The sequence below is a fragment of the Phocoena sinus genome, chromosome X (assembly GCF_008692025.1).
Source record: "Phocoena sinus isolate mPhoSin1 chromosome X, mPhoSin1.pri, whole genome shotgun sequence".
In the NCBI taxonomy this organism is placed as follows: Eukaryota; Metazoa; Chordata; class Mammalia; order Artiodactyla; family Phocoenidae; genus Phocoena; species Phocoena sinus.
In genome coordinates this window covers 128,433,601-128,455,140 of record NC_045784.1, presented here as the reverse complement: position 1 = coordinate 128,455,140, position 21,540 = coordinate 128,433,601, and the positions used below count along the sequence as shown (strand labels likewise).

Genomic DNA, 21,540 nt, shown 5'->3' with positions numbered 1-21,540 from the left:
TAACTCTGGCCCAGATCAGCAGTGTAACCATGGACAAGGCATTTCTGTTTTCTGGACCTCAGTTTCTTCTTCTGGGAAATGGGGCTGAAAATACCTGCTCTGTCTATCTTGTAGAAATATTTATTAAATTAAGAAGCATTTACTGACTATATACTATGTGCCAATCACCGTACTATGCATCAGATTAGAATAATATGTAGAGACCCTTCTCTCAAGTTTCTCACACTTACTTTCAGAAGACAGACACATAAACAGACTGGATATACTGTGTTTCCGTCAAGTAGAGCATTTATAGGGACATGAAAGTCATCTAACTTTTTGTTTTTTGATGAGGCACCCCAGGCAGGAGTGGCTCCATCTTGAGCCTAGGAAGTTATTTCAACAGTATTAAGCACTAAGCTACTTGTACAAAGTGCTCTGGGATTTCTGTGAGCTGGAGAACTCACTATGCCTATAGGGCACATACAAAGTTATCACAGAAGAGGTAATATTTGAGCATGGACTTGAATGGAATTTGTTCCACATATAAAGAGGAAAGGGCATTCCTGGCAGGACAAAAAAGAACCCAGCAATTTGTAGAAAGGCACAAAAGCATGAGAGCTTTGTTTGGCAAAATCACAAGTATTGGCAGATGGCTGGAGAGTGGGGGAAAAGTGTGAATATCAGAAAATGAGGATGGAGCAACACATCTGAGGTAATTGTTAAAACCTAGATGTGCTCCATACAAGGGCTAAATGCAGTAGTGAAGCTCTAGTATTCCAATTAGGAAGCCTAAGGTCTTCCAGTGTACTGAAGCCTTTCGCCTATAGCTTGAGGATTTAATGGGAAACTTGCAGAAAACTAGGATTCTTTTTTTTTTTAGGTTTTATTGGAGTATACTTGATTTACAATGTTTTGTTAGTTTCAGGTGTACAGCAAAGTGAATCAGTTATACATATACATGTATCCACTCTTTTTTTTTTATGATTCTTTTCCCATATAGTCCATTACAGAGTACTGAGTAGAGTTCCCCGAGCTATACAGCAGGTTCTTAGTAGTTATCTATTTTATATATAGTAGTGTGTATATGTCAATCCCAATCTCCCCATTTATCCCCCTGCCTTATCCCTTGGTGACCATAAGTTTGTTTTCTACATTCATGATTCTACTTCTGTCTTGTAAATAAGTTCATTTGTACCCCTTTTTTTTTTAGATTCCACATATAAGCAGTATCATATGATATTTGTCTCTCTCATTATGACTTCACTCAGTATGACAATCTCTAGGTCCATCCATGTTGCTGTGAAGGGAACCCTCCTACACTGTTGGTGGGAATGTAAATTGGTGCAGCCACTGTGGAGAACAGTCTGGAGGTTCCTTAAAATCTAAAAATAGAACTACCATATGACCCAGCAATCCCACCCCTGGGCATATACCCAGAAGAAACCATAATTCAAAAAGACACATGCACCCCAATGTTCATTGTAGCACTATTTACAATAGCTAGGACATGGAAGTAACCTAAATGTCCATCCACAGAGGAATGGATAAAGAAAATGTGGTACATATATACAATGAAATATTACTCAGCCATAAAAAGGAACGAAGTTGTGCCATTAACAGAGACGTGGATGGACCTAGAGACTGTTGTACAGAGTGAAGTAAGTCAGAAAGAGAAAAACAAATATTGTATAATATTGCTATATATGGAATCTAGAAAAATCACGCAGATGAACTTATTTGCAAAGCAGAAATAGAGACACAGACGTAGAGAGCAAACGTACAGACACCACAGTGGGGAGGTGGGGTGGGATGAATTGGGAGATTGGGATTGACATATATACACTACCATATGTAAAATAGATAACTAATGAGAACCTAGTGTATAGCACAGGAAACTACTCAATGCTCTGTGGTGACCTAAAAGGGAAGGAAATCCAAAAGAAGAGTGGATATATGTATATGTATAGTAGATTCACTTTACTGTACAGCAGAAACTAACACAACATAGTAAAGCAACTATGCCCCAATAAAAATTAATAAAAAAAGAAGACGTGGTACATATATACAATGGAATACTCAGCCATTAAAAAGAACAAAGCAATGCCATTTGCAGAAAACTGGGATTCTTATGACTAATATACTGCTTGGTTTGGGTGTTTAGTGGTGATATATTTCAAGTGACTCATCCTTTACTAATAATGGCTATTAATGATTTTACTATCTTTTCTATTTCAACATTAATGTCAGATCCTGCCCTTTACTCCATGATAATAGAAATAGCCTGCCTGACACCTCAACCACTCCTGAAGAGTGTTTTTGTTTACTTGAGGTATAATTGATGTACAGTATTACATAGGTTTCAGGTGTACAAGTGATTCACAATTTTTAAAGGTTATACTCCACTTAAAGTTATTATAAAATATTGGCTATGTTCGCTGTGTTCTACAATATATTCTTGTAGCTTATTTATTTTAACATAGTGCATTGTACCTCTTAATCTGCAACCCCTATTTTTTCCCTTCCCCTTTCCCTTCTCTCTCCGCACTGGTAACCACTAGTTTCCTCTTTGAACTCATCTTCTATTAATCTTCCCCCTTGGTCCCTCCACTACAGCCACAGTGGCATAGTTGCTATTTTTGGAACACATTGGTCACATTTCTACCTCAGGGCCTTTGCATTTTCTGCTCCCTCTACTTTGAATGTTCTTTTTCCAGGTGTCCATAAGGCTCACTCTCATTACCTTCAGGTTCGTTGCTTAAATGTCACCTACTCTGTGAGGTATTCCCTGAACATGCTATTGAAAATTGCAATGCCTCGTCAATAGTTTCTACTCACATCTTATTTTTTTTTCCTGAGACATATTGCCTTTTAACACATTATATAGTTTACTTATTTTACTTGTTTCTTTTTTGTCTTCCCTCTACTCAAATGTAAGCTTCAAGATGGTAACAACCTTGGTATGTTTGCTGATGTACTTATATTGCTTAGAATAATACCTGGCATATAGTACACGATCAAAAATTATTTGTTGGGCTTCCCTGGTGGCGCAGTGGTTGAGAGTCTGCCTGCCGATGCAGGGGACACGGGTTCGTGCCCCGGTCCGGGAAGATCCCACATGTAGCGGAGCGGCTGGGCCCGTGAGCCATGGCCGCTGAGCCTGCACGTCCGGAGCCTGTGCTCCGCAACGGGAGAGGCCACAACAGTGAGAGGCCCGCGTTCCGCAAAAAAAAAAAAAAAAAATTATTTGTTGAGTGAAACAATTAGAAAACTTTTAGTCAGCTCTATCCCAGACTTGTTGGGTTATTTGAGAAATGTTCTTCCCTTCTGCTTTATCATATGTCAAATATATGATGGGATAAAACTGGATGCTTTCTATAAGGGTCTTTCAGATCTGAAGTTCTAGGAAAGAGGCTAGATGAACACTAAGTATAGGTTGAGATATTATGCTATTAAGGAATCATATTAAGGTGCTATTTGCCTGTTGGTGCTTTGCGATGACCTAGAGGGGTGGGATAGGGAGGGTGGGAGGGAGGCTCAAGAGGGAGGGGATATGGGGACATGTGTATGCGTATGGCTGATCACTTTATTGTGCAACAGAAACTGACATGGTATTGTGAAGCAATTATACTCCAATAAAGTTCTATTAAAAATTCAAAAAAAGAAAAGAAAGAAAGATGCTATTTACCTGGAACCCTCGGAATACCTGAACCCTATATTGTCTGATCTATACCTCGCGTCTGCAAGGTCTTCACAGAAATACATGCTTTTAGGAAAGAAAAATCATTTGTTAGTTAATTGATTCAATAGATATGTATTGAACACCTACAATGTGCTAGGTACTGTGCTATGCTCCTGGCACACATCAAAGAAGATCCAAGACAAAAATCCATAGCTCTACAGTAAGGAGAAAAAAATGATGATAAATAGAAAAAATTAATTACATGGCATGTTATAAGTTAGGTACTATGGGAAAAGAAAGCGCATGGTAAAGTTTACTCACCATAGTATGGATAGTAAACTGAATGGAGGTTGGGGTAGGCCTCATTTACAAGATAATAAGAAAAAAAACAAGATAGTTAAGCAAAGACTTGAAAGAGGCATGAAAGCATACCTAGTGCAAGGGCTATGATGTAATAGAGACTGGCATGTTGAAAGAGCAGCAAGGAAGCCAGAGTGGCTGGAACAGAGTGAGCAAGGGAGGGCATAGTATAAGATAAGCCAGAGAGGAACAGAAGATAAGATCATGTAAGACCCTGTAAGCCATAGCAAGGACTTTGGCTTTTACTCTGTATAAGATGAGGAAATACTAGACGGCTATCCTGTAGAGAATATATAGGGTTGGCCAAAAAGTTTGTTCAGGTTTTTTGTAAGATGTTATGGAAAAACACGAGTGAACTTTTTGGCCAACCCAATACTATAAGGAGAAAGGGTAAAAGTAGAGATACAAGTTAGGGTGCTATGGAAGTAATAAAACTTTAACTTATTACTGTGGTGGAATAAAAACCAGCTGTTGAGAAGCAAAGGGTGGGATGACAAGGGAGCCAGGGAGCTACAAAACATAGTGAACAGTGAAATGAGGGCAGTACCTGAGGAGGGTGTGGGTATGTATGTGAATGCATGAAGGGCTAAAAAGTACCTCCTTCGCATCTGTATTCCCATCTGTGTCTTTCATCCCCAAAGAAGGGAATTTCCTATATTACCTTTTACTGCTGGTCTTTGCATAGGAATCAAAACAGGTTAAAACCTGGCTGGGACTGAGGTCCTATGATCTGATTATCACATTTTGAGGGGTCTTGGACCTTCTTTGAAAAGCTAACTGAAGACTACTTGCTGTACAGTAGATCTCTAAGACTCCTTCATCTTGTATAACTGAAATTTATTACCCTTTCACTAATACCTCCACTTTCACTCCAGTTCCTGGCAACCACCATTCTATTCTCTGCTTTATGAGTTTGACTATTTTAGATTCCACATATAAGTGAAATCCTACAGTATTTGTCTTTGTCTGGCTTATTTCACTTAGCATAATGTCCTCCAAGTTCATCAGTGCTGTTGCAAATGGTAAGATTTCCTTCTTTTTTAAGGCTGGATAATATTATATTGTATGTATATACATGTTCTTATCCATTCATCTGTTGATGGACACTTAGTTTGCTTACGTGTCTTTGCTATTGTGAATAATTTTGCAATAAACATGGGAGAGCAGACATCTCTTTGAGATCCTGATTTCAATTCCTTTGGATATATATATACCCAGAAGTAGGATTGCTGGATCCTATGGTAGTTCTATTTTTAATTTTTGAGGCACCTCCATGATATTTTCCATAGGAGCTGCACCAATTTATATTCTCACCAAGAGTGCACTGGGGTTTCCTTTTCTCCATATCCTCGACAACACTTGTTATCTCTTATCTTTCTTGATAATAGCCATTCTAACAGATGTGAGGTGATACCTCATTATGGTTTTGATCTGCATTTCCCTGATGAGTAGTGATGTTAAGCACCTTTTCATACCTGTGGCCATTTGTATATCTTCTTTGGAGTAATGTCTATTCCAGCCAATTAAAAATACTGTGTTGAATACTTAAAACGTACTAAGTGGGCAGATTTTATGTTAAGTGTTTTTGTCACAAAAAATCATAATAATTTAATAACAATAAAATAAACGAGGGTGGAAGGAAAGTTTTGAAGGGGATGGATCTGTTTATGGCATAGATTGTGGTGATGAGTCTATTAGCCTGAGTGTAGTCAGGATGCTTTCTGCTGCAGAAAAAGCTTGAAGGGTCTTGAAAGTTGTAACAAGGAGGAGGGAAGGCAAGAAGAGAAGACAGTATGATGCAGTTGTTCAGAGAGCATTAGGATGCATTTAAGAACCAAGGAAAAGAGCATAGCATAATTTGGCTTGTGAAGTACCCCACCCCAACCAACACGTGCCTTCTCATCACTGCTCTATGCTTAGGTGGGATGGGCAAGAAGTGGATGGGAAGGAAGATAGGAAAGTTATTATGAATCAGTTCTGCTCCTAAGCAGAAATCAATACCTTTTGCACCTTGCTTTGATTATCTATTTGTTGTGGTTTTACTTGCCATGTCCCTAGGACAGCTGGGTAGACATAAAGTAATTTCCCCTTGGCATTACTCATAAGACGCAGTATCTTGGAAATACTAAGTGGAGAGAAGGAACACAATTTTCTTTATTAAACCCTCATGAAATCTTTTAATTCTCAAACAGGAGCAAGCTTCTCAGTGAAAGACATTTCTCTTATATCAGATTCTTTGAGTCATGAAACCCCCTATTTATGCCTTAAGAATAAAGGGTAGATTGGTAGGGTATTGCAGGCTGACTTGGGAATAGAGCTTTTGTCTAAGACACATGAGAATTTTTATAAATATCTAAGGGATTAGTTAGGGCTGCAAGGACACTTGCCATCTACTTCTCACCTGTTACTATTTAGATAAGGAGATGGAAAATAAGATATGGGTAAATATTTGCTGAAGGGCACACACTTGGCTTCTGCCTTCCAGCCTATGGTTCTTGCTAATAAATACTTGAGCATGTTTGCTTTAGTCAGCCTGCTTTGAGCAATATCTACTACTGCTACTCTGATCACTTATGAGGTGTCACACATTTATCATGCTTAAGAATTAGCCAGGGGCTTCCCTGGTGGTGCAGTGGTTAAGACTCCACGCTCCCGATGCAGGGGGCCCGGGTTCAATCCATGGTCAGGGAACTAGATCCCACATGCATACTGCAACTAAGAGTTCACATGCCACAACTAAGGAGCCCACGAACTGCAACTAAGGATCCTTCCTACTGCAACTGAGATCCGGTGCAATCAAATAAATAAATATAAAAAGAAAGATATTCTTTCTATACATCTCTCCTCTCCAGTGCAATCTCTAAATTATTTAACTCACATGATAGCCTGATGAGGAGAATTATTTTGGAAATAATTAAATTGCTATCAGGAGTGAATGAGTCAGTACCTGGTGTTTCCAGACTTCTCTGGTGGTGAAGTAGCTAAGGGAGCTCAGTTAGGATAGACAAATGATATTTGTTTTCCTAAAGGTGGTAAGGTGGGATTTATATCTGATCTAAAAATCTAATATTGAATGCTACTTTGAGAGGCTATCTAGTTCATTTAATCCATCCCTTGTGTTCATAAAGTCTTGGATCTCAGTGAACCTAAACAAATAAAATCCCATTATTCTTAGCAGCACTCCATTGCTGGTGAACGAGAACTCAGCTCCATGTTTAATATCATTCATTTTAGCTTAATTTCATGTTCTGTTGTTCTTCCTTTTAGGTTAACAATTCATGCCGAGTGTCCCATGCATTTGGAAGATTTTCCTATGGATGTGCATGCCTGCCCACTGAAGTTTGGCAGCTGTATGTATTTTCTCACTTTCTGTTTGCCTGATCTTTTTCCAAAAGAAACAGAATTTTTCCTATTCTGTCCCTTAGTAGTTTCAAAAGCTGAGACCTTTAATTCAGGCTTGTATGTGAGTGAGGAAGGGGAGTGGGGTGGAGTAGTACTAACTGATCTGGAGGAGATTTAACCTTTAACAGTTTTCCTTCTAGACAGGAAACCTTATTTCACCATTTTAGACTAATTTGCCTTTCATTATATTGAAACATTAACATCTGTTTCCTAAATTATCCAGAAGACAAACTAAGATAGAACTAATATAAAGTACAGTAGTAGCTTCCTAAAGGCAAGATCCCTCAAACAGAATGTGTTTGTATTTTTGAAATGCTTATTCTACCTGCATCCTCATATACTGTAGTTCTATCTAATTCCCTACAGTAAATGGTAGACAGGAAGAGACTCTAGAAATTTCCTCATTTTTAGAGAGTACTGCCTTTGCCAGTAGCTGTAAATCTGGCAGAGAAATGAATAGATACATAGCCTATTTTCAAATGAATTAGAAAAATCAAAATTGAATAGAATTAGAGTGAGTTTCTGACTAAGAATTTCAGAGTAAGTTTCATTTGGGAGTCATCAGAGCAATATATCAAGGTCTGTGTTGATCATCTCTAAATTAGATTTATCTTTGTATTTTGAAGTAGAAAGTGCGTTTGAAAAGACCCAAGTAATTGTGTGTGACATATTTTTTTCAATCATTGTCAAATATTTACAGATTATCTCCCATGGGCCAGGCTCTGTTCTAGGAGCTTGGAATGTATCCATGAATAAAACAAAGACGTGCCCGTATGGAGCTTACGCTGTAGAGGACAGAGTGATGGCAAAAGAGAAAACAAACACTAGATGAAAAAGTAAAGTATGTTGTAAAATGAGAAGCACCATGAGAAGACATAAAAGTACTACAGAATAAGGTGGGGTCAGTCATGTCTAGGTGGAAGATGAGCATTGCCATTGAAATTTAAAATAGAGTAATCAGCATAGGCCTCTTTGAAAAAGTGATATTTGGGAAGAAATTTTGATGAGGTAAAGGGTTTAACAAGGCAGATATTTGAGTAAATAATACTCTAGTTAGAGGGAACAGCCAGGGAGTCAGATAAGTATATCAGATATGAGATCAAAGAGGGGATCAGGTCATCTAAGTCTTGAAGAACATTAAAAGGCTTTGAATTTTATTCTGAGGGAAAATGGGGAGTGATTGGAATATTTTGAAGAAAATAATTATGTTATCTGATTTATGGTTTTTAAAGAATCATTATGGATACTCTGTTAAAAATATAAGTATGAGAAAGGTAGAAGCAGGGAGTCCAGTTAAGAGGTTATTGCAGTATTTCAGATGAGAGATGATAATGGCTCAAGTAAGAGTGCTAGTGGCATAAGTGGTAAGAAGTAATTTGATTCTGGATATATTGTGAAGGACAATCTCAGAGGATCCTCCAATGAATTAGTTGTGGAATATTAGAAAAAGAGAGAACTCAAGGGTGACTTGTACATTTCTGTCCTAATGGATTTACTATCAAGTTAGATGAGTATTACTTCCACTCTGGGTAGGATAGAGTTGTTTGTGGATAAACAATGCTCCCCTCATGAACAATTAGGAGACCCAGAACTGTTGAGCAATAAGGATTGAAGAGACTAAAATTCTGGAGAAAGGGTAGAACCTCTCACAGATGAATCTGTGACCTGTAGCTTCTTCATTCTTGGTGGTACTTGCCAATTCTGGCCATGGATTGCAACTTGGAATTCAAGTTTGGCCCTGGGCATAGGGCTGCTGCTGGATGATATATTTTAAAAAAAGTAATAATTCTGATGGTCACACAACACTAAAGTGATAAAAGTAGAGATCTAAGAGATCTCAGCCTCTTGACTGATACCCCTCTCAATACAATTGCTGAATTTTGAATTTGTACAAAGTATAATAACTAATATGAAAACCTTTGGAAAGTAGAGCTGGCTTTCCTACAGTATCCCAATGCTATAAAAAAGATGACATGCTAGGCTATCCATTTAAAATCCTGGAGAAGCTATGTCCTAACTATAAGGGAATATCAGAGACAGACTAAGTTTAACCAAAACCATGACACAGCTCAGTGCCTTATGGGATTAAGGTGATAATTATCCCACACTATCTGCCTAACAAAGGAAAGAATGAAGTCTCTCTCGTGGAAGTCAACATCATCTGAAAACTCTATATTTTTATTACACAATGTCTGGAATTCAATAAAAAATCATTAGGCATACCAATAGGCAGAATAATGTGATCTAAAACCAAGATCCAAAACCAAAACCAGAATATGAAAATAGACATACAAGTGATTCAGATATCAGATTGTAGATAAGGACTTTTAAAAACTATGGTTAATATGTTCAAGAAAAAAGGGAAAAGATGAATAAAATAGATAAAAGATAGGGAATTTCAACAGAAAATTGGGATCTATAAAGGAGAATAAATTAGAAATTAGTTATGAAAAAGTACAATATCAAAAATTCAGAATTCAAAGGGTGGATTTAATAAGTAGAAGACAGGATTAGAGATCTTAGAAATAGTTAAATAGAAAATGGCAAAACTGAAGTACAGAGAGACAAAAACACAGAAAAGAGTAAATTAATATGTGGGACACAGTAAAATATATTGTCATGTGTAATTTTGTAGAAGAAAAACAGGAAGAGAAATGAGCAAAAGCAATCATTAAGTGGCTAAAGGTCAGTCATTCTTAAAACTGATGAAAGTTATCAATCCAAAGATTCAAGAAATTGGTAAACACCAAGCAGGATAAATACAAAGAAAACAACACTGATTCTGAAGTTTAAATACAAATATAAGAGTGCCAAAAATAGCTAAGACAATCTTGAAAAAGACAAAGCTGGAGAGTTTATAATCAGAGTTTACAATCAAATCAAATCCAATACCAGATAAGAAGACTTATTTTAAAGTGTTAAAGCTTTGGTATACTTTAAAGCAATATGTATTATTGTTGCAAAGATAGAAAAATAGACTAATGGGGCATAGCAGAAAGTACACACACACACACACACACACACACACACACACACACAGAGGTGGGGGGGGCTTTATCTCTCTCATACACAAAAATAAATTCCAGATGGGTTACAAATCTAAATGTGAAAAGGTGAAAGGTAAAACAATAAAGCTTTTAGAAGAAAACATAAGAGAATATCTTTATGATATTAGAAGAGATATAAATTACTTAAACAGGACATAGAATAGCACTAACCACAAAGGTAAAAGAGGATGACTTGGAATATGTTAAAAATTAAGAGATTCTCTTTATCAAAAGATAATGGTGAAAAGGCAAGCCATAGAGTGGGAAAAAATATTTGCATTGCATGTACATGGCAAATTACTCAAATCCATAATTATTGATATCCCCTACAAGTCTATAAGTAGTAGTCAGAAACCTCAATAGAAAAAAAAAGGCCAAAGTGTTGAACAGTCACCTTATAAAACAGGGTTTTCCAATCACCCACATAAAGTGATCAATTACATTAGTCAGCAGGGAAATGCAAATTGCAGTCCAGAGAATATTACTCCACACCCACTAGGATAACTAAAATGAATTGCTGATAGGAATGTAAATTTGTACAAAGGTTTTGGGAAGTTGTTTGGTGGTATCTACTAGTGCTGGACATACATGTATCATATAGCCTAGCGTCTCTAGCCCTGAGTAATTTCCAAACATAAATCAGTACTTATGTCTACCAAAGGCATATAATGAATGTTCATAGCAGAGCTAATTTTAGTAGACTTGATACTACCCTAATGTCCATCAAAATGGATTAAAAATCTGTGACAAAGAAATTAATACAACATTGTAAATCAACTATACTTCAATAAAAATATCTGTGACATATTCATAAAATGGAATACTATATAAGAATGACAAGTATATTATACTCAACAACTCAATCTGGATGAGGTCACAGGTTTAATGCTGCGTGAAAGCCAGACACATCTATGTATATAGTGCATGATTCCATTTATGTCATATATAAAAATAGGCAAAACTAATCTGTGGTGTTAGAAGTCTTTAATATCTCATCCGTCATTGCTGTTGGTAGTATTTCTAAATTTCTATCATATTAAACTATGGAAAGCAGGAATAAGAGTTGGAATTCCCAAGAATTTCATAAATTAAATGTTATTCATAAAACACTTCAGACTTTCATGCTCTTTGCTCATTATTATGGATATACAACTTTTTAAAATAAGAAATAGCAAGTTTATAAGTATTAGCAACTGCCAGTAACATTACTATAGAAGATACTCAAACACTGGAAAACACCAGCAAACCTTATTGGGTAGTATTTGAATTAAAACATTTGGATCTCTTAGCAAGGTAACAGAACTATACAAAATCAAATGTCAAAATTGCCAGTTTAAGGGTTTATTTTGCTTCTCAAACTTGTTATATCTTGAAAAGACACTCACAGGGTTTGTATATTGTATACTATGCATATAGACTTAATATCTAATTTGCAAGAATGACTTGCTGTTAGCAGCATACAGGGCTACAAAAATACACTTATAATAAGCAGAATCAACTGATCCAATCAACATGTACTCCTGTGTTGATATTTAGAATTTCAGTACTTTTGACTCAGTGTGCCAGCATTTCCTGTCCTTGCTTTTCACTTGACATTAGTAGATTTCTTTAAGCCAGTCATGCTTCTGTGTCTATTGTTAAGCTTTAATTCTTATAGTAGAATTATAATACTTTTTCCATTTTGCTGATTTCTCAACTATTTTTCTCAGTATTTGAAATTCAGAAAAAATATATAAATTTCCCAACAAATACCAGGAAGGAATTTACACATAGAAACAATAGTCAGGATAATGGTTACACCTGATGGGGGTCATGCTTGATAAGGGACACAACTAGTGCTTCTGGGTGCTGATTATATGGAATGTAAGTCTGGTGTTCAGAAAAGATATCTGGACTGGAGATTTAATTCAGGTTTCATACATATAGATGATATTTAAAGCCATAAGGCTGGAGAAGTCATCTACAACATTTAGAGGCTAAAGAGAAGAGTATAACTCAGTAAATGTGAAGGATAGGATAGCTGAAGCATGAGGAAACTTCAGGGAACATATTGTCCAGGAAACCAAATAAAGTACATTAAGAAGGAGAGAGTGGTTTAAATTCTTAAGTGGGCAGTTAAAGTTAACCTTAAAATCTCTAATAAGGAAGCAATTCTGGAGTGGTGAAGTGAGAACTTCTGAAAATCCACTCTTCCATAAAAGCAACAAGAACATTTTCAAAAATTGGCAAAATAAACTTTCTCTCCAAACTCTAACCAAAGGCTCACAACAATCTGAGGAGTGTTAGTCAAGAAAAATGGCTGATTCTCAGTAAGGCCAGAGAACTCTGTTCCCATCCTCTTTACCCCCACTCTGTAGAAGCCTGGAAGATTTTATAATGACAAAATGGTCAATCCATCAGGAAGATATAACAATTATAAAGATATATGCACCTAATCATAGAACCCCGAAATACATGGAGCAAAACTGACAAGAATTGAAAGGAGAAATAGACAATTCAACAATAAAAACTGAATATTTTAATATTCCACTTCCAATAGAACAACTAGACAGAACATCAACATAGAAATAGAAGACTTGAACACACTACAAACCAACTAGATCTAGTAAACATTTATATTGCGCTCTACCAAACAATATCAGAACACATTATTCTCAAGTGCACATGGAACATTTTCTGTTTTAGACTATATGTTAGGCCATAAAACACGATGCAATTAAAAGTATTAGAACCATACAAAGTGTGTTATCTAACCTCAATTGAATGAAATTAGACATCGATAACAGAAGGGAATTTGGGAAATTCACAAATATGTTGAAATTAAATAACACACTCCTAAATAAACAATGGCTCAAAGAAGAAATCACAAGGGAAATTATTTTGAAATTGGTGAAAATTATGCACAATGTAAAAACAGCCTAAAGCAGTGTTCAGAGAGAAATTTATAACTGTAAAGCCTGTATTAAAAAGAAGGAACTGACCTTCCACCTTAAGAAACTAGAAAGAGAAGAGCAAACTAAACCCAAAAGAAGCAGAAGGAAGAAAATAATAAATATTAGAGTGAAATTAAATAAAATAGAAAAACATTAAAGAAAATCAAATAATCTAAAAGGTGGTTCTTTGAAAAGATCAGTAAAACTGATGAACCTTCAGCTAGACTGACCAAGGGCTGTGGGGAACACAAAACACACACACACACACACACACACACACACACACACACACACACACAAAACAAGAGAATAATCATATTACTAAAATCATGAAAGAGGAGACATCACTACTGACCTTACAGAAATAAATAGGATTATATAAATACAGAATTTATATATTTAAATTTATTTAAATATATAAATATTATATATTTAATAAATATATATTATAATTATATATTATAATATATAATAAATTATATATATTATAATTTATTTATTTAAATACATAAATAAATAGGATTATACAGGAAAACTATGAGCTGCAAATTATAGGTCAAAAAATTATATAGCTTAGATGAAATGGAAAAATTACTAGTAACACACAAACTATTGAAACTGACTGAGGAAAAAAAATAGAAATTTTTATTGGACCTATAACAGGAGACTTAATTAGTAATTTTATAACTTCCCACAAGGAAAAACCCAGGTCCAGATGGTTTCACCATTGATTTTACCAGACAGTTAAAGAAGAATGAATACTAAGTCTTCACAAAGTCTTGTAAAATACAGAAGAGGAGGTGACAGTCAGGTCAGTATCACTATGCTACCAAAACCAAAGATCACAAGAAAAGAAAAGCAAAGACAAATATTCTTTATGAATATAAACACAAAGATCTTCAACAAAATACTAGTAAACCAAATTAAAATAACTTATAAATGGATTATCCACTATCTTTAAGTGGGATATATCCCAGGAATATAAAGTTGGCTTAACATCCAAATATCAATCAATGTAATACACCATATCAGTAGAATAAAAGACAAAAACCACTTGATCATTTCGATAAATGCATAAACACATATAATTCATGCCAGAAATCCAAATTTGTCCTGATTTGCCAGTAACTAGTGCCTATAACTTACCCTGTAACTTTGGATAATTTAAAATCCTGACTAAGTATTTGAATTAGTTATAAACGTATACAGTGTTTGTTTCCATTTGGTTTTATATGTATGCCAACCTTAGGCTGTAGTTGTTATGTTCATCAGAACTCTTGTACTTTTACTGAATATGCCCAAACCAAACTGATTATTTTTTTTTCTCTAAAACCTTCTTTTGTGTTCCCTGCCTTGGCTTAGATCCTGTATTTGGGTTGTTGTTTATCTCTTCAACCTCATCTCGTATCTCTTTCCCCTTTACATCAGCCTTCTGCCAGTTCCTAGAACACTGCAACACTGCAAGATGTTTCCCACTTAGAAGACTTTGCACTTTCTGTTATTTTGTGGTTGTTTGTTTGTTTGTGGCCTGAAATATTCTCCAGCAAGCTCTGGTTTTTGCTTATTTTCCATTTTCTTGCTTAAAAGCCACCCCCTCAAAGGGGTTTCCTGTGATCACCGTATCTAATGAAACCCATCCCCACTTCATAAACTCTGTTTTATTTTTTATAGCACTTATCACTGTATGATATTATCTTTATTTATTTACTTATATATTTTCTGTCTTTTTCCACTAGACTATAAGCTCAATGAAAGGATGGGACCTCAAATGTCTTATGATCTCTGAACATTAACTGTCTAATATAATATCTTAGTATTTGTTGAATGAGTGACTGACTTAATCAATCAAGCAAGCTAGCAATCATTCTCTGACAGTATGAGTTCAAAGGGAATGCCTTCTCATTGGTGTTATCATGGCAGGATTGATATTTACTTCCCATATTCCTGGGGCTGGCACATACCAAGGCTCGAGTAACAGAAGGAGGCATTTGGCAAAGCAACTAAAGGCAAAGAGATGCTAGTGCCATCATAGCCAATACAATATACGTTGAGGGGGCCATTCTGGGAATGCTGTAGTTCTGATTGTCTGATAGATAGCCTTTCTGCAGTATCCATTTCCCAAGCCACTCTACCCCTGCTCCTCCATGAAAAAAAATGAAACTGAGGAGAAGGGGTAGGACTCTATGTGAGGGAATTTGAGGGCTTACAGGAGCCCAAAGTTCAGGGAGGAAGGAGAGAAGAAAGAGAAGGCCTAAAGGGGAAGAGTTCTGTTCCCCAGTGGGTGAATGAATTCCATCATTAGCCAAGTACTTGCAAAAGTTACAAACTCTGTGTCATCTAGAATCCTTCCATAAACTTCCTCCTTTTCTTTCTTAACCATCATGAAAAGCCACCAGTTATATTCTGCCACTGAAGTCTCCTCCCTATTCCACTTAATTCATCCCACTGTCTAATACTCTGTATTGTGTCCTAAATGTCATTCACACCAAACATTGTGATGGCCTTTTAACTTCTGTCTTGGCTTTAGCTTCACTCTTTCTAACCAGGCATCCATTCTGCAGGTTGAGCAATCTTTCCAAATTATACATCTGGCCATATCATCTCCCTATTTCAGGCATGTCCACAAGAACTTATAGCCTATGGACTAAAACCCTTACTTCATTTTTTAAAATTTAAGTATAGTTAATTTAAAATATTATATTAGTTTCAGGTGTACAACATAGTGATTCAATATTTTAATACATTATACTTCATTTAAAGTTATTATAAATTATTGGCTATATTCCTTGTGCTGTACAGTATATCCCTGTATTTTACTTATTTTATACATAATATAGTTTGTGTCTCTTAATCCCCTACCCCAATCTTGCCCTCCCGCAAATCCCCTTCCCACTGGTAAGAACTAGTTTGTTCTCTATATCTGGGAGTCTGTTTCTGTTTTCTTATGTTCATTAGTTTGTTGTAATATTTAGATTCTGTATATAAGTGATAACATACAGTATGTGTCTTTCCTTGTCTGACTTATTTCACTGAGCGTAATACCCTTCAAGTCCATCCATGTTGCTGTTGCAAATATCAAAACTTCATTTTTTTTATGGTTGAGTAACATCCCATTTTACCCCTCCACACACACGCACACAAACACACACAATATATTGTCTTTATCCATTCATCTGTTGATGGACACTTAGCTTTCTTCCATATCTTGGCTATTGCAAATAATGCTGCTTTGAACCTTGGGGTGCAGATAATCTTTGCAAATTAATATTTTCATTTTATGCATATATACACCAGGAGTAGAATTTCTAGATCATATGGTAGTTCTATTTTTAGTTTTTTGAGGAACCTCCATACTGTTTTCCATAGTGGCTGCACCAACTTACATTCCCACTAACATTGTACTAGTGTACTAGGTTTCCCTTTTCTCCATATCCTTGCCAAGTTTGTTATTTGTGGTCTTTTTGATGACAGCCATTATAATACATGTGAGGTGATATCTCATTGTGGTTTTGATTTGCATTTCCATGATGGATAGGAATATTGAGCATCTTTTCATGTGACTGTTGACCATCTGTATGTCTTTGGGAAAATGTCTGTTCAGGTCTTCTCCCTCTTTTTTAATCAAGTTTTTTGGGTTGTTTTTGATATTGAGTTATATGAACTGTTTATATATTTTGGATATTAACCCCTTATTGGATGTATCATTTGCAAATATTTTCTCCCATTCAGTAGGTTGTCTTTTTGTTTTGCTGATGGTTTCCTTTGCTGCACAAAAGCTTTTAAGTTTAGTTAGGTCCCATTTGTTTACTTATCCTTTTGTTTCCTTTGCTTAAAGGGACAATCCAAAAATATACTAACACTTATGTCAAAGAGTGCTCTGCCTATGTTTTCTTCTAGGAATTTTATGGTTTCCGGTCTTACGTTTAGGTCTTTAATCCATTTTGAGTTTATTTTTGTATATGGTATGAGGGAGTGTTTGAATTTCATTCTTTGACGTGTAGGTAGCTGTTTTCCCAGCAACATTTATTGAAGAGGCTGTCTTTTCTCCATTGTATATTCTTGCCTCCTTTGTCATAGTTTAATTGGCCATAAGTATGTGGGTTTATTTCTGGGCTTTCTATCCTGTTCTATTGATCTATATTTCTGTTTTTGTGCCAGTACCATACTGTTTTGATTACTGTAGCTTTGTGATACAGTCTGAAGTCAGGGATCATGACTTCCAGCTTTGTTCTTTTTCCTCAAGATTGCTTTGGCTCTTTGGGGTCTTTTGCACTCCCATACAAATTTTAGGATATTTTTGCTAGTTCTGTGAACAATGTCATGGATATTTTGATAGGGGTTGTATTAAATCTGTGGATTGCTTTGAGTAGTATGGACATTTTAACAATATTAAACAATTTAACTATTTTAATTCTTCCAATCTGTAAACATGGGATATCTTTCCATTTGTTTATATCATCTTCCATTTCCTTCATCAATGACTTACAGTTTTCAGAATATAGGTCCTTCGCTTCCTTGGTTAAATTTATCCCTTCTTATTTTATTCTTTCTAATACAATTGTAAATGGGATTGTTTTCTTGTTTCCTTTTTCTGATAGTTTATTATTAGTGTATAGAACAGCAACAGATTTCTGTATATTAATCTTGAATCCTACAACTTTACTGAAGTAATTTATTAATTCTAACAGTTTTTTGGTGGAGACTTTAGCATTTTCTATGTATAGTGTCATGTCATCTGCAAAGAGTGACTGTTTTACCTCTTTCCTTCTAATATGGATGCCTTTTTTTTTCTTGTTTTATTGCTGTGGCTAGGACTTCCATTACTATGTTAAACAGAAATGGCAAGCGTGGGCATTCTTGTCTTGTTCCTGATTTTAGAGGAAAAGCTTTCAGCTTTTCATCATTGAAAACACAATGTTAGCTGTGGGTTTGTCATAGTTGGCCTTTATTATTTTGAGATATGTTCCCTCTATGCCCACTTTCTGGAGAGTTTTTATTATAAATGGATGTTGAATTTTGTAAAATGCTTTTTCTGCATCTATTGAGATGATCATGTGGTTTTTGTCTTTCCTTTTGTTAATGTGGTATACCATGCTGATTGATTTGTGGATATTGAACCACTATTGGATCCTAGAATAATTTCCACTTGATCATGGTATATAATTCTTTTTATATATTGTTGGATTTGGTTTGCTAGTATTTTCTTGAGGATTTGTGCATCTATATTCATCAGAGATATTGGCCTGTAATTTTCTTTTCTTGTATTGTCTTTGGTTGGGTATCATGGTAATAATGGCCTCATAGAATGAATTTGGGGATGTTCCCTCCTCTTCAATGTTCTGGAATAGTTTGAGAAGGATAGGTATTAATTCTTCTTTGTATACTTAGTAGAATTCCTCTGTGAAGCTGTCTAGTCCTGGACTTTTGTTTTTTGGGAGTTTTTTGATTACTAACTCAATTTCACTACTAGTGATCAGTCTGTTCAGATTGTCTAGTTCTTTCTGACTCCATTGTGGAAGAGTGTATGTTTCTAGGAATTTATCCATTTCTTCTAGGTTGTCCAATTTGTTGGCATATATTCATAGTATTCTCTTATGATTTTTTGTATCTCTGTAATATTCATTGTAATTTCTCCTCTTTCATTTCTTATTTTGTTTATTTGCATCCTCTCTCTTGTTTTTCTTAATAAGCATAGCTTAAAGTCTTGTCAATTTTATTTATCTTTTCAAAAACCCAGCTCTTGGTTTCATTGATCTTTTCTATTGTTGTGGGTGGTTTTTCTTTTTGATCTCTACTTCATTTTTTTCCCCCCAATCTTTATAATTTCCTTCCTTCTGCTGACTCTGGACTTTCTTTGTTCTTCTTTTTCTAATTCCTCTAGATGGTAGGTTAGGTTGTTTATTTGAGATTTTTCTTGTTTCCTGACATAAGCTTGTATTGCCATAAACTTCCCTCTCAGAACTGCATTTGCTGCATCCCATAGCTTTTTGAATGTTGTGCTTTCATTTCATTTGTTTCAAGGTATTTTCTGATTTCCTCTCTGATTTTTTTCGTTAGCCCATTGGTTTTTTAGTAGCATGATGTTTAGCATCTACATGTTTGTGTTTTCTCCATTTTTCTTCCTATAATTGATTTCTAGTTTCATATTTTGTGGTCAGAAAAGATGCTTGATATAATATCGATCTTCTTAAATTTATTGAGACTTGCTTTGTGGCCAGAATGTGATCTATCCTGGAGAACTTCCATGTGCACAGAAAAGAATGTATATTCGGATGTTTTTGGATAGAATGTCCTTTAAATATCTATTAAGTCCAATGGGTCTAATGTGTCATTTAAGGCCATAAAACCCTCATTTCTTGGTGTGGGCAATTAAGCTATTTTATAATATAACCTCAGCTTCCTTTTAGCCTGTAAGTCCAGGGATACCATTAATTCCCTTAACACTCCATGCTCTCATATGGATTTTTGCCTTTGCTGTGTTGTTCTATGGCTAGGAAAGTCCTTCTATCACCTACTAAATGTGACCTCATCTTCTGAGTATCACCCAGTTTATGAATCCTTCCCTAACACTACACTCTAAGCAGAATCAATAGAGCCTCCTTCTGGTTTCACTTAATACTTGTTTTTGTTTCATTAGTGTACATACATCTAATGTTTAGGCTTGTGCTATAACTATTGTGCAATGTCTGTCTCCATCAATAGATTGTGGGCATACAGGTGGTGCTCACTGTGCCTTATTAACCTTTTATACAAATATGGGGTCAGGCTGTGAGCACACGATCAAGTAGTTTTCAATTTGTTTTTTGAATATATTTCTCCCTCTTCCTTCTCTTCCTTTAATAGTTTTTGCCTTTCCTGACTTGACCTCCAACAAATGAGAAGAAAATCCTTTTTCCTCCTTTTGATTATTATCAAAGAAATGAAACCATTGCTTTTTGCATAAAACAAGTTGCCACTCTGGGCCCAGTGAAGTTTCTAAGGAACTGGTAGCTGCACAATTTATTGTCACATCTGTATTAGAACATGCTAGGATTCTTAGGGCTAATATTCAGGATTGTATGCTCAAGGTACTCAGTTTAAGTTAAGAGGTTCAGCAAGAAATTCCTTTTCTTTCCTGGGGGTGGATAATATCTTCCATCACCTACCCCTTCACAGAAGGACCTGTTCTAATTTCCATTGTCAAACTCTTGGGTATATTGGGCAGAACACTGCTTTGTCCTTTAACCATAGGGAGTTACAACCACTTGAATGGCAAAGATAAGAAGACATATACAGAAACAAGAAGAACTACAATCCTGCAGCCTGTGGAACAAAAACCATATTCACAGAAAGATAGAGAAAATGAAAAGGCAGAGGGCTACGTAACAGATGAAGGAACAAGATAAAATCCCAGAAAAACAACTAAATGAAGTGGAGATAGGCAACCTTCCAGAAAAAGAATTCAGAATAATGATAGTGAAGATGATCCAGGACCTCAAAAAATGAACGGAGGAAAAGATCGAGAAGCTGCAAGAAATGTTTAACAAAGACCTAGAAGAATTAAAGAACAAACAAACAGAGATGAACAATACAATAACTGAAATGAAAACTACACTAGAATGAATCAATAGCAGAATAACTGAGGCAGAAGAACAGATAAGTGACCTGGAAGACAGAATGGTGGAATTCACTGCTGCGGAACAGAATAAAGACAAAAGAATGAAAACAAATGAAGACAGCCTAAGAGACCTCTGGGACAACATTAAACATAACAATATTCGCATTATAGGGGTAACAGAAGGAGAAGAGAGAGAGAAAGGACCTGAGAAAAAATTTGAAGAGATTATAGTCGAAAATTTCCCTAACATGGGAAAGGAAATAGCCACCCAAGTCTAGGAAATGCAGCGAGTCCCATACAGGATAAACCCAAGGAGAAACACACTGAGACACATAGTAATCAAACTGGCAAAAATAAAAATTATTGAAAGCAGCCAGGGTAAAACGACAAATAACATACAAGGGAATTCCCATAAGTTTAACAGCTGATTTCTCAGCAGAAACTCTATAAGCCAGAAGGGAGTGGCATGATATACTTAAAGTGATGAAAGGGAAGAACCTACAACCAAGATTACTCTAGCCAGCAAGGATCTCATTCAGA

At 35.7% G+C, this 21,540-nt stretch overlaps 1 protein-coding gene across 3 annotated transcripts in view; it reads left to right on the top strand.

Annotated features, from left to right (window-relative positions):
* The window catches only part of GABRA3 (gamma-aminobutyric acid type A receptor subunit alpha3), a 254,155-nt gene that overhangs the window by 187,315 nt on the left and 45,300 nt on the right, over nucleotides 1–21,540 (top strand). For all 3 annotated transcript variants that reach the window (XM_032619686.1, XM_032619687.1, XM_032619688.1), the window contains one exon: nucleotides 7,289–7,371. In XM_032619686.1, coding sequence (XP_032475577.1) covers nucleotides 7,289–7,371 — 83 coding nt within the window. The remainder of the gene's footprint in view (nucleotides 1–7,288; nucleotides 7,372–21,540) is intronic.